Consider the following 13,879-nt stretch of genomic DNA (forward strand, 5'->3'; position numbering starts at 1 on the left):
TTTTAGGATACCCTCCTGCTTTCTATCAGCAGGATCCTTAAGGGCGGCCATCTCAGGCGAAGGTAGAGCCCTTACAAGCGTGTGAGCGCTTTATCCCCCCTAGGGGGTGTTTCCCAACGCACCCTAACCTCTGGCGGGAAAGGATATAATGCCAATAACATTTTAGAAATTATCCGTTGTTATCGGGGGAAACCCACGCATCATCACACACCTCATTTAATTTCTCAGATTCAGGAAAACTACAGGTAGTTTTTCCTCACCGAACATAATACCCCTTTTTTTGGTGGTACTCGTATTATCAGAAATGTGTAAAACATTTTTCATTGCCTCAATCATGTAACGTGTGGCCCTACTGGAAGTCACATTCGTCTCTTCACCGTCGACACTGGAGTCAGTATCCGTGTCGGCGTCTATATCTGCCATCTGAGGTAACGGGCGCTTTAGAACCCCTGACGGCCTATGAGACGTCTGGACAGGCACAAGCTGAGTAGCCGGCTGTCTCATGTCAACCACTGTCTTTTATACAGAGCTGACACTGTCACGTAATTCCTTCCAACAGTTCATCCACTCAGGTGTCGACCCCCTAGGGGGTGACATCACTATTACAGGCAATCTGCTCCGTCTCCACATCATTTTTCTCCTCATACATGTCGACACAAAAGTACCGACATACAGCACACACACAGGGAATGCTCTGATAGAGGACAGGACCCCACTAGCCCTTTGGGGAGACAGAGGGAGAGTTTGCCAGCACACACCAGAGCGCTATATATATATACAGGGATAACCTTATATAAGTGTTTTTCCCCTTATAGCTGCTGTATAGTTAATACTGCGCCTAATTAGTGCCCCCCTCTCTTTTTTTTAACCCTTTCTGTAGTGTAGTGACTGCAGGGGAGAGACAGGGAGCTTCCCTCCAACGGAGCTGTGAGGGAAAATGGCGCCAGTGTGCTGAGGAGATAGGCTCCGCCCCTTTTTCGCGGACTTTTCTCCTGCTTTTTTATGGATTCTGGCAGGGGTTAAATGCATCCATATAGCCCAGGAGCTATATGTGATGCATTTTTTTTGCCATCCAAGGTGTTTTTATTGCGTCTCAGGGCGCCCCCCCCCAGCGCCCTGCACCCTCAGTGACCGAAGTGTGAAGTGTGCTGAGAGCAATGGCGCACAGCTGCAGTGCTGTGCGCTACCTTGTTGAAGACAGGACGTCTTCTGCCGCCGATTTTCCGGACCTCTTCTGCCTTCTGGCTCTGTAAGGGGGCCGGCGGCGCGGCTCTGGGACCCATCCAAGCTGGGCCTGTGATCGTCCCTCTGGAGCTAATGTCCAGTAGCCTAAGAAGCCCAATCCACTCTGCACGCAGGTGAGTTCGCTTCTTCTCCCCTTAGTCCCTCGATGCAGTGAGCCTGTTGCCAGCAGGTCTCACTGAAAATAAAAAACCTAATCTAAAACTTTCACTAAGAAGCTCAGGAGAGTCCCTAGTGTGCACCCTTCTCGTTCGGGCACTGAGATCTAACTGAGGCTTGGAGGAGGGTCATAGGGGGAGGAGCCAGTGCACACCAGATAGTCCTAAAGCTTTCTTTAGATGTGCCCAGTCTCCTGCGGAGCCGCTATTCCCCATGGTCCTTACGGAGTCCCCAGCATCCACTTAGGACGTTAGAGGGGAAAAAAATACCCGACTGTCAACGAAAATTTTATGTTCATCTGCATCTCTCTTCCTCCAGCATAGTATTAGAAGCCTCAGCATGATAGCACCTCTTGATATCTTTAGTAATAGGATGTGCAGTCCAGGTCCCCCCCCCCCCCCTTTTTCCAAAATGTAATAACCCCCAGGGGATCAATTAGCCACTGTAAATTACCAATGCTAATTACATTCCTCCCTTTATCTAAATACACTGGGGTAAATTTACTAAGATTCGTATTTTCCCGTTTCAGGTCAAAGTTCAATCACGAATGACATCGAAAGTGTAAAACTGCAACTTTTTGAATTGATTACGACTAATTTACTAAGCTGTCGTATTCGGGTTTTTCTTTTGTTCCGATGTCGATGTCATTCGTGGTTTTTTTTCTATTTTTACGGCAGTGATTAGCAAAACACTGCCGACTTTTTTACAATGAATCTCGGCCGGATCTGTGTGATCCGTGCTGGGGTTCATTTATTTTGTTTTTTTTAAATTAAACACTGTAAAATATTTAAAAAAAAATTGCGTGGGGTCCCCCCTCCTAAGCATAACCAGCCTCGGGCTCTTTGAGCCGATCCTGGTTGCAGAAATATGGGGAAAAAAAATGACAGGGGTTCCCCCATATTTAAGCAACCAGCATCGGGCTCTGCGCCTGGTCCTGGTTCCAAAAATACGGGGGACAAAAAGAGTAGGGGTCCCCCGTATTTTTAAAACCAGCACCGGGCTCCACTAGCTGGACAGATAATGCCACAGCCGGGGGTCACTTTTATCTAGTGCCCTGCGGCCGTGGCATCAAAAATCCAACTAGTCACCCCTGGCCGGGGTACCCTGGGGGAGTGGGGACCCCTTCAATTAAGGGGTCCCCCCCCCCAGCCACCCAAGGGCCAGGGGTGAAGCCCGAGGCTGTCCCCCCCCCATCCAATGGGCTGCGGATGGGGGGGCTGATAGCCTTTGTTGTAAAAGAACAGATATTGTTTTTAGTAGCAGTACTACAAGTCCCAGCAAGCCTCCTCCGCATGCTGGTACTTGGAGAACCACAAGTACCAGCATGCGGCGAAAAAACGGGCCCGCTGGTACCTGTAGTACTACTACTAAAAAAATACCCAAAAAAACACAAGACACACACACCGTGAAAGTATAATTTTATTACATACATACACACATACATACATACTTACCTTATGTTCCCACGCAGGTCGGTCCTCTTCTCCAGTAGAATCCAAGGGGTACCTGTTGAAGAAATTATACTCACGAGATCCAGGGGTCCAGGCTCCTCGGGGAATCCAGGTGTAATCCACGTACTTGAAAAAAATAACAAAACGCTGACCCGAGCCACGAACTAAAAGGGGACCCATGTTTGCACATGGATCCCCTTTTCCCGACTGCCAGAAAACCCACTCTGACTTCTGTCTAAGTGGGTTTCTTCAGCCAATCAGGGAGTGCCACGTTGTAGCACTCTCCTGATCGGCTGTGTGCTCCTGTACTGAGTGACAGGCGGCACACGGCAGTGTTACAATGTAGCGCCTATGCGCTCCATTGTAACCAATGCTGGGAACTTTCTGCCCTGCGGTTGACCTAAAGTGACGTCACCGCTGAGCAGAAAGTGCCCACCATTGGTTACAATGGAGCGCATAGGCGCTACATTGTAACACTGCCGTGTGCCGCCTGTCACTCAGTACAGGAGCACACAGCCGATCAGGAGAGTGCTACAACGTGGCACTCCCTGATTGGCTGAAGAAACCCACTTAGACATCAGTCAGAGTGGGTTTCTGGCAGTCGGGAAAAGGGGATCCATGTGCAAACATGGGTCCCCTTTTAGTGCGTGGCTCGTGTGTCCGTTTTGTTATTTTTTTCAAGTACGTGGATTACACCTGGATTCCCCGAGGAGCCTGGACCCCTGGATCTCGTGAGTATAATTTCTTCAACAGGTACCCCTTGGATTCTACTGGAGAAGAGGACCGACCTGCGTGGGAACATAAGGTAAGTATGTATGTATGTGTGTATGTATGTAATAAAATTATACTTTCACGGTGTGTGTGTCTTGTGTTTTTTGGGCATTTTTTTAGTAGTAGTACTACAGGTACCAGCGGGCCCGTTTTTCCGCCGCATGCTGGTACTTGTGGTTCTCCAAGTACCAGCATGCGGGGGAGGCTTGCTGGGACTTGTAGTACTGCTACTAAAAACAATATCTTTTCATTATCACAAAAGGCTATCAGCCTCCCCATCCGCAGCCCATTGGATGGGGGGGGACAGCCTCGGGCTTCACCCCTGGCCCTTGGGTGGCTGGGGGGGGGGGACCCCTTGATTGAAGGGGTGACTAGTTGGATTTTTGATGCCACGGCCGCAGGGCACTATATCAAAGTGACCCCCGGCTGTGGCATTATCTGTCCAGCTAGTGGAGCCCGGTGCTGGTTTTAAAAATACGGGGGACCCCTACTCTTTTTGTCCCCCGTATTTTTGGAACCAGGACCAGGCGCAGAGCCCGATGCTGGTTGCTTAAATATGGGGGAACCCCTGTCAATTTTTTCACCATATTTCTGCAACCAGGATCGGCTCAAAGAGCCCGAGGCTGGTTATGCTTAGGAGGGGGGACCCCACGCAATTTTTTTAAAAAAAATAAGCACTTTCCCACCCCTTCCCACTGATATACATGCACGGATCTCATGGATCCGTGCATGCCTATCCAATCACGAATAAAAAAAAAAGGTCTGTTTTTTTTTAGCACTTTTTTACGAGTTGTAATTTTTCACGGCAGTGTTTGGTTTTTTTTTGCTTTGCACTTCTTAGTAAATGACCGAGATTCATACTTAAACAGCCGCGTTTTGACCGATGGTGTATTCATTCGTAATTTTTTTCTTGGACTTGCAAAAAATTACGAATGCCCTCATCACTGCCGTGATTATTGCTTAGTAAATTACCGAGATGACACTTTGATGAAAAAACGGCATCTCGGTCAAAATCGGGAGCTTAGTAAATTTCCCCCACTGTGTCAACTTTAATTTGAAGTTCTAGTTATTAAGTATTTTTTTTTATTCAAGTTATCAGATTTCAGAGTTTTTTTTTAGTCAATAATAATAATAATAATTATGGGGGTCATTCCGAGTTGTTCGGTAGCTGCTTTCGTTCGCTGCGCAGCGATCAGGCAAAAAAAGGCACTTCTGCGCATGCATATGGGGCACAATGCGCACATGTGTCGTACTATTACAATGAACTATGTAGTTTCACACAAGGTCTAGCGAAGCTTTTCAGTCGCACTGCTGGTCGCAGAGTGATTGACAGGAAGAGGGCGTTTCCGGGTGTCAACTGAGCGTTTTCAGGGAGTGTTCGAAAAAACGCAGGTATGCCAGCAAAAATGCAGGCGTGGCTGGGCGAATGCAGGGCATGTTCGTTATGCCAAAACAGGAACTGAACAGTCTAAAGTGATCGCAAGCGCTAAGTAGGTCTGAAGCTACTCAGAAACTCCACAAAATTATTTTGTAGCCACTGTGCGATCCTTTCATTCGCACTTCTGCTAAGCTAAAATACACTCCCAGCGGGAGGCGGCATAGCGTTTGCACGGCTGCTAAAAACAGCTAGCGAGCGATCAACTCGGAATGACCACCAATATTGTAGTCAATTTTTGTGCGTTGTACCTTTTAGGAGTCTAGAACTCCGATGGATGGCTTCTTTGTTTCAACATTTGTAATATAGGGGCAGATTTAACAAGTGATAGTCTTGTTATCACTCAGTACTAATCTTAAATGGTGCTCCAACCAATCAACTCCTGTCAATTTTCACATGACAGTTAGGAGCTTATTGGTTGGAGCACCATTTAAGATTAGTAACTATCAAGTGATATTAAGAATATCACTCATTAAATCTGTCCCATATTTCTTAATCACTACAATTTACTTGAAAGAATTCTTTAAATAGTCAATACCTCTAGGAAAATAATTCCTAAATGGACCCCCCTTGATCACAGCTTGTGATTGGTACTCTCGCTCGCCACTTCTTCACCCCTTCTGGTTTATGGCATTGGAGGAGCCTGCAAAAATGGCTGCACAGAGCATCCTGCCCTTTAGTTCTGGTTATAAAGAAGGGCCACCTTTGGAAAATATTTTCCTATATAGTACTGGGGCTTTCATTTGGAAAATGGGAACAAAAGACATTGCTCAGGCTAGACTGGGTGGGCATGCTGAGACACCAAAATCACATTTCTGACAGCCAAGGCTGGACAACTGTTTAAATAAATATTTATAAAAATAGATATTTACTTTGTTATAATTTGACACTCACTGTATAACACTCTGATTCCTTGTGCAGGTCTCAATGGCAGTAATGAGAAGGAAAGTACAAAAATTGACATGATAAATGATGGTGTGGAGGATTTGAGGCAAAAGTACTACAGATTCCTCTTCACGGATAATGTACGTATGGTAATTTCAAATAATTTCCTCAGTTTTTTTTTGTCGATTGCATTGTTTTCAACATTTATAGCAATATACATTTTAGCAACATATAGTTATATTCTTCTCTAATCACAGTAAATTGAATATAATCTAGATACACTGTATAAACCAGAAAAACAAAACGAATAATAAAAATCACATAGAAAGAAAATCAGGGCCAGATTAACAATGCTGCAGATGGGACTACAGCTCCAGGGCTCCACGTAAAAATAGGCCCATCACCAGTAGTGGTTGCATCATCGGGGCTTCAATGCAGTCCAAGTCTAAAAGAGGGGAGCCAGACAACACAACAACGCCAACTGCAACCCCAAATGCTGCCTGACATTGCTGAGAGCCAGTGTAAACAGCAAGCCCACGCTGCAGACTCTGGTACCAACCAGTTCCAGCTGGCTAGCTGACTATCTTCCCAGCCCCCAGAATCCTGTGTCAGACACAAGAAACTGGGGGGAGGGGGTTCATCATTAATCTGTCCCTGGCTATTCACTAAATTAGTTGATTATATAACCCCATTTATTATATTAAATTAATTTATATACAGTAAGTCATGATTTGGCACTTTCCATTTTAAAGTAATAAAAGAAGCCATCAGCTATGACATTTCATTTTATTTTTGTAGCTATGTATTGACATTATCAATAACTATATTTATGCATAATAAATATAGATATAAATAAGGTAAAAGTTTTTGTAAAATTCATAATACTGGAGCCACATTTATGATAAATTAATAAAAGGATAACAATATTTAATATATATATAAAAGTGTAAACTGTATATAAATTCATGAAATACCTATATATATATATATATATATATATATATATATATCCTCCAGAATGTTCAGTATAGCGCAACAGGATCTGTTGTTATTCAGAGTTTTAATTCCAAATTGAGTGCAGCTCCAAATCCCCTCCAAGCCACTGGAGTAATGGTAAAGACTGTCAAAAAATGGAGAGCGCACTCTTGATTATATGGAAAGTAACAACTTTTACTTGTAGCATTTGATTACATACATTAAGGTTAAAATTCAACAGCAAGGTGTTTCCACCGTGACTTAGCCGATAACGTCTTCTGATCCACGGCTTGTCCCACCTCCGGCTCTGATTCCGGAGGATGACGTCACAGCGTCTACGTCACTCAGCCACGCCCAACGCGTTTCGTACGTCAGGTCCTTCGTCAGGGGGTGTGATTAGCCAACTACTCAATCTCTCTATATACCCATTCTGGGTGTTGTTCTCAATTTATTAATTAAAAAGTAATTTCACATAAAAATATAAACAATTCATATAACTTATACATCATTGACATCTCACAATCATATATATAAAAAATAAGCTCAGATTATCCACATTTCATTTCACGATTAACAGGGAATTTAAAAATAAACCTAAAAAACACTTTTAATTAATAATCTCCTTAATAGATGTGTCAGCTGGAACACGTCTCCCACAAACATGATTCCAGGTTAACTTATACAATCCACTCAAGCATTAGTATTACTCAGTCCCCGTATTCAACCCTTTTAGACACTGTGTACTTAATAAAAGACCTCATCATAATTGATTGGGGACAATTCAGATCTCTTAGAACTATTGTGCCTATTCCTCCAGCCTTCCGCCGTGCATATGCATTCCGAGATTACCAGCCGGGACGTAGCCACTGCCGCTGGTGTACTCTGAAATACATGCATACGGAATCAGACTTCCAAGAACGGCACAATATCACAACCTTCATTTAAACCATCTGGAGCAAGTGTATTTAATGTGTAGATCCAGAAGGTTTCTCGCTTTGAAAGCAAATTAAGAATGTCACCTTTCCTTTCATCAAGTTCTACTCGCTGAATAGCTTTAAAGGAAAAACCACGAAGTTGTGAGTCACAGCAGCTTGCAAAATGTCGTGGCACACTATGATTCTCAACTCCGTGGATGATATTTCGTGCATGCTCCAAAATCCTTAATTTAAGCACTCGCTTAGTTTTACCTACATAGCGTTTCCCACACTTGCACTAAAAAAGGTAAATAACATGTGAACTGAGACAACTTAATTTCCCCTTAATTTTCCATGATTTAGCATTATTGGAATTAAAAAAATGTTTATGATCCTTATTCACATACTGACACACCTTACATTTTGTACACGCATAAAATCCCTCCAATCTATCTACTCGTGGTATAATAACACTCTTCAGATTACTAGGAGCAAGTTTACTCTTCAAAGAACGGGATCTTCTAAAAACTACCTGTGGATATGTTGGAATTACTTTCTGTAACACCGGATCTAGATGCAAAATATCCCAATGTTTCTGTAGGATCTTTTTGATAGCACCCCCTTTAGTATTATACTTAGTCACAAAGGGAATGGAAAATCTGTCAAGGTCTTGTTCTTTTTGTCTGTACACCACTAGTTCAGATCTATTTCTTTCTTTGGCCCTATTAAAAGATTCCTCAATGACTTGTTCAGGATATTTTTTATTTTTGAACCGTTGCTTATATATATCAGCCTGTTCTTCAAACTTAAATAATTCTGAACAGTTCCATCGGGGTCTGATAAATTGTGAATTGGGTATATTGTCTACCCATTTTTTTAGTGACAGCTATGATAATGTATGTAACTATTACGATCTGTCTTCTTAATGTGTGTGTACATATTAACCCTTCCACCATCCATACAATCCGTACTATCCAATACCAGATCTAAAAATTCTATCTTAATTTTTTGAAAATTGGAGGTGAATCGTAAATTAAATGTATTTTCATTCAGGTAAGCCATAAATTTGTCAAACATCATCTCACTGCCGGACCATACCATCAAAATATCATTTATAAATCTTTTATATAGACATATAGATGATATGAATGGATTATTGTTCTCTAGTACTTGTTCCTCCCATTTGCCCAAATAAAGATTAGCCAGACTCGGTGCGTACGGCGTACCCACCCCGCACTCCTGATTAAAGAATGTTTCCTGAAATTTGAAATAATTATTCTCTAAGATATATTTAATGCAATCCAGAATAAATGATTTTCTATTACTAGTAATATTTTCATCCGAATCTTAAAATATGATTTCACCGCTTCAAGACCCCCCCACATGAGGTATACTTGTATAAAGTGCTTCTATATCAAAAGTAACCCACGAGAATGTACTATCCCATTGAAAGCCATCCAATTCATTTAGAATATGTGTAGAATCCTTTGTATAGGATTTCAATGAGGTGACATATTCTTTAATATGTGCATCCACAAATTCAGAGATCTTTGAACTCACTGAGCCTATCCCCGAAATAATGGGGCGGCCTGGGGGTTTTTGTAACTTTTTATGCACCTTGGGTAAACTATAAAAAATAGGAATTCGTGGTTGTGAGTTAAATAAAAAGGTATATTCCTCTTGAGTTATACTGGAATCATTAATGCCTTTTAATAACAACAATCTGATTTCTTCAACTATTCTATCCGTCGGGTCTTCTTTAAGCTTTTTATAAGTAACACTATCATCAAGGAGTCTATAGCATTCCTCCAGGTAATCTTTCTTATTTAATAATACAACCCCACCCCCTTTGTCAGCCATCTTAATGACTAGTTCAGGGTTCTCTTCCAGAGACTTTAAAGCTGCTCTTTCCCCCTGAGACAGGTTGTCTCTGGTCCTATTTTCAGACCTGCATAATTGCTCCAAATCCTTTTTTACTAGGGAAGAGAAAGTATCAATAAAGCTACCCCTAGATTCTATAGGATAATAAGTAGATCTTTTCTTGAAAACCCTTTCTTTTACATTGTTAGCTTCTATATCTGGCTTCTTATTTTTGGCAAAATGGCGCTTCAATGTTAGTGTTCTTATAAACTTATTTATATCAATAAATAATTCAAACCCATTTGGTGTCATATTTGGGGCAAAAGATAAACCTCTAGATAGCAATCTTTAATTCCATTTCACTTAAAACATGATCCGATAGATTGAATATATCAAATCCTACCGGGGATTCTGTCGTCTCATTTTTGTTCCTTTTTCCTCCTCTCTTCCCTCTTTTAAATCTTCTTTCTTTCTTTTGACACTGGTCCCCGGACTGAATTCTACTTCTGTTTCTCCCAACTCTTTCTTTTCCCCCCAAGTCTGGTTCCTGGGAAAAAAAATGTCTCATTTGTCCATTGTACCGAGGAGATGCTAATGTTTCATAACGATTTATTAGGGGAATATTATTGGGAGGAACAAGTACTAGAGAACAATAATCCATTCATATCATCTATATGTCTATATAAAAGATTTATAAATGATATTTTGATGGTATGGTCCGGCAGTGAGATGATGTTTGACAAATTTATGGCTTACCTGAATGAAAATACATTTAATTTACGATTCACCTCCAATTTTCAAAAAACTAAGATAGAATTTTTAGATCTGGTATTGGATAGTACGAATTGTATGGATGGTGGAAGGGTTAATACGTACACACACATTAAGAAGACAGATCGTAATAGTTACATACATTATCATAGCTGTCACTATAAAAAATGGGTAGACAATATACCCTATTCACAATTTATCAGACTCCGACGGAACTGTTCAGAATTATCTAAGTTTGAAGAACAGGCTGATATATATAAGCAACGGATCAAAAATAAAAAAATATCCTAAACAAGTCATTGAGGAATCTTTTAATAGGGCCAAAGAAAGAAATAGATCTGAACTAGTGGTGTACAGACAAAAAGAACAAGACCTTGATAGATTTTCCATTCCCTTTGTGACTAAGTATAATACTAAAGGGGGTGCTATCAAAAAGATCCTACAGAAACATTGGGATATTTTGCATCTAGATCCGGTGTTACAGAAAGTAATTCCAACATATCCACAGGTAGTTTTTAGAAGATCCCGTTCTTTGAAGAGTAAACTTGCTCCTAGTAATCTGAAGAGTGTTATTATACCACGAGTAGATAGATTGGAGGGATTTTATGCGTGTACAAAATGTAAGGTGTGTCAGTATGTGAATAAGGATCATAAACATTTTTTTAATTCCAATAATGCTAAATCATGGAAAATTAAGGGGAAATTAAGTTGTCTCAGTTCACATGTTATTTACCTTTTGGAGTGCAAGTGTGGGAAACGCTATGTAGGTAAAACTAAGCGAGTGCTTAAATTAAGGATTTTGGAGCATACACGAAATATCATCCACGGAGTTGAGAATCATAGTGTGCCACGACATTTTGCAAGCTGCTGTGACTCACAACTTCGTGGTTTTTCCTTTAAAGCTATTGAGCGAGTAGAACTTGATGAAAGGAAAGGTGACATTCTTAATTTGCTTTCAAAGCGAGAAACCTTCTGGATCTACACATTAAATACACTTGCTCCAGATGGTTTAAATGAAGGTTGTGATATTGTGCCGTTCTTGGAAGGCTGATTCCGTAGGGTGTGGTTCATCAAATCGACAGTGTCTAGGTCGACAATGTTTAGGTCGACCACTATAGGTCGACAGTCACTAGGTCGACATGGATGGAAGGTCGACAGGGTTTCTAGGTCGACAGGTCTAAAGGTCGACATGAGGATTTTTTTTTTTTGGTGTCGTTTTCTTCGTAGAGTGACCGGGATCCCAAATTAGTGCACCGCGTCCCCTCGCATGGCTCGCTACGCTCGCCATGCTTCGGGCATGGTGCCTTCGCTCCGCTACCGCTTCGCTCGGCACACTTTACCGTTCCAATCGTAGTCCACGTGGATCGTTAAGTATGAAAAAGTTCAAAAAAAGAAAAAAATTTGAAAAACTCATGTCGACCTTTAGACCTGTCGACCTAGCACATGTCGACCTAGAAACCCTGTCGACCTTCCATCCATGTCGACCTAGTGACTGTCGACCTATAGAGGTCGACCTAAACATTGTCGACCTAGACACTGTCGATCTTCAGACTGGATCCCGATTCCGTATGCATGTATTTCAGAGTACACCAGCGGCAGTGGCTACGTCCCGGCTGGTAATCTCGGAATGCATATGCACGGCGGAAGGCTGGAGGAATAGGCACAATAGTTCTAAGAGATCTGAATTGTCCCCAATCCATTATGATGAGGTCTTTTATTAAGTACACAGTGTCTAAAAGGGTTGAATACAGGGACTGAGTAATACTAATGCTTGAGTGGATTGTATAAGTTAACCTGGAATCATGTTTGTGGGAGACGTGTTCCAGCTGACACATCTATTAAGGAGATTATTAATTAAAAGTGTTTTTTAGGTTTATTTTTAAATTCCCTGTTAATCGTGAAATGAAATGTGGATAATCTGAGCTTATTTTTTATATATATGATTGTGAGATGTCAATGATGTATAAGTTATATGAATTGTTTATATTTTTATGTGAAATTACTTTTTAATTGATAAATTGAGAACAACACCCAGAATGGGTATATAGAGAGATTGAGTAGTTGGCTAATCACACCCCCTGACGAAGTACCTGACGTACGAAACGCGTTGGGCGTGGCTGAGTGACGTAGACGCTGTGACGTCATCCTCCGGAATCAGAGTCGGTGGTGGGACAAGCCGTGGATCAGAAGACGTTATCGGCTAAGTCACGGTGGAAACACCTTGCTGCTGAATTTTAACCTTAATGTATGTAATCAAATGCTACAAGTAAAAGTTGTTACTTTCCATATAATCAAGAGTGCGCTCTCCATTTTTTGACTATATATATATATATATATATATATATATGCATAAATGGTTGTCTAGGAGCTTATTGTAAGGGAACAAATGGTTAATAAAGTTGTGCTGCATGAGACAGGTGCAGCTGTCAATTGAGACTTATGCTAGCCATACACTAGAAAGTTTTTGGCTGGTTGGAAACATAATCTGGCAGTGTGTGGGAGCAAACGATTATCAGCCGTTTGCTCCCACACGCTATAAAACGGCCAAAAACGGTCGGTCCAACTAGTTGGGAAAATCAAACCTGTTTGTTTTTCCCAACTAATCGTTCAGGTGTAGGGGGAACATTCTCCCCAACTAAACGATAAGTAGGCGGACACTGGCCAGCAGTGTCCGCCTACTTCTGTCACCATCATTGCCGGCTCACCCTGGATCCCCGGCAACGGTGGCAGAGGAGCGGGACCCTGAAGGACGTTCAGGGGCAGCTGCGACAGTCCATCACTGCTGCCGCAGCTGCCCCTGTAATCCCTGTGGCTGCGGCAACGGCTGGCGGAGAACCAGGTACCGGCAGCAGCAGTACTTGACTGCTGTCCGGCTGCAATTATCACACTGGGACCCCTGTCAGCGATGTAGGTCAGGAGCTGGGAGGAAGCTACTATATCCCCCACTCGACATTGTAGCGGGAGGAAAACCAGGTGCAGAGGTGGAAGTACTTGACTTCTGCCTGGCTGCCTCTGTGACACCGGGACCCCTGTCAGCGATGTAGGTCAGGAGCCGGGAGGAAGCTACTATATCATACCCTGCACAGTGCGCCTTCCCCGTCACACTGGCAGTGGCGGCAGAGGAGCGGGAGGTGGAAAGAGGTTCAGGGGCAGCGGCGGCAGTATTTCACTGCTGCCCCTGTGACACAGGGACCCCCAGCTGAAGTTGATCTCCAGCACGTTATCCAGCCACAGCAGCACCTTGCAGTGAGCGGGCACTGCAATCACCCGGCACCCCTAGCCCCTCCCCCACATAACCAACCCCAACAGCGGTCTTTTGTGTCCCCCTCCTGCATTCTACCCCCAACGAATACACGGCAAACCCCCCCCCCCCCCCCCCCATCAACTTCTACCTCCACCTGATCATCATCAGCACT

The 13,879-nt window shown here is 42.6% G+C and overlaps 2 protein-coding genes across 6 annotated transcripts in view; one reads left to right on the forward strand and one right to left on the reverse strand.

Moving 5' to 3' along the window:
* LOC135055001 (cyclic AMP-dependent transcription factor ATF-7-like) overlaps positions 1 to 13,879 on the reverse strand; it is a 306,652-nt gene that overhangs the window by 245,949 nt on the left and 46,824 nt on the right. For 2 of the 5 annotated variants that reach the window (XM_063958544.1, XM_063958541.1), the window contains exon 2: positions 10,096 to 10,239. The exons of the other annotated variants lie outside the window; for them this stretch is intronic. The gene's annotated coding sequence lies outside the window, so the exon portion shown is untranslated. The remainder of the gene's footprint in view (positions 1 to 10,095; positions 10,240 to 13,879) is intronic. 5 annotated transcript variants of the gene reach the window in all.
* LOC135055002 (glutathione S-transferase P 1-like) overlaps positions 1 to 13,879 on the forward strand; it is a 59,052-nt gene that overhangs the window by 31,949 nt on the left and 13,224 nt on the right. Inside the window, exon 5 of the mRNA XM_063958547.1 lies at positions 5,980 to 6,083. Within this exon, the coding sequence (XP_063814617.1) occupies positions 5,980 to 6,083 (104 nt within the window). The remainder of the gene's footprint in view (positions 1 to 5,979; positions 6,084 to 13,879) is intronic.

The sequence above is a fragment of the Pseudophryne corroboree genome, chromosome 3 (genome assembly GCF_028390025.1).
Source record: "Pseudophryne corroboree isolate aPseCor3 chromosome 3, aPseCor3.hap2, whole genome shotgun sequence".
NCBI lineage: Eukaryota > Metazoa > Chordata > Amphibia > Anura > Myobatrachidae > Pseudophryne > Pseudophryne corroboree.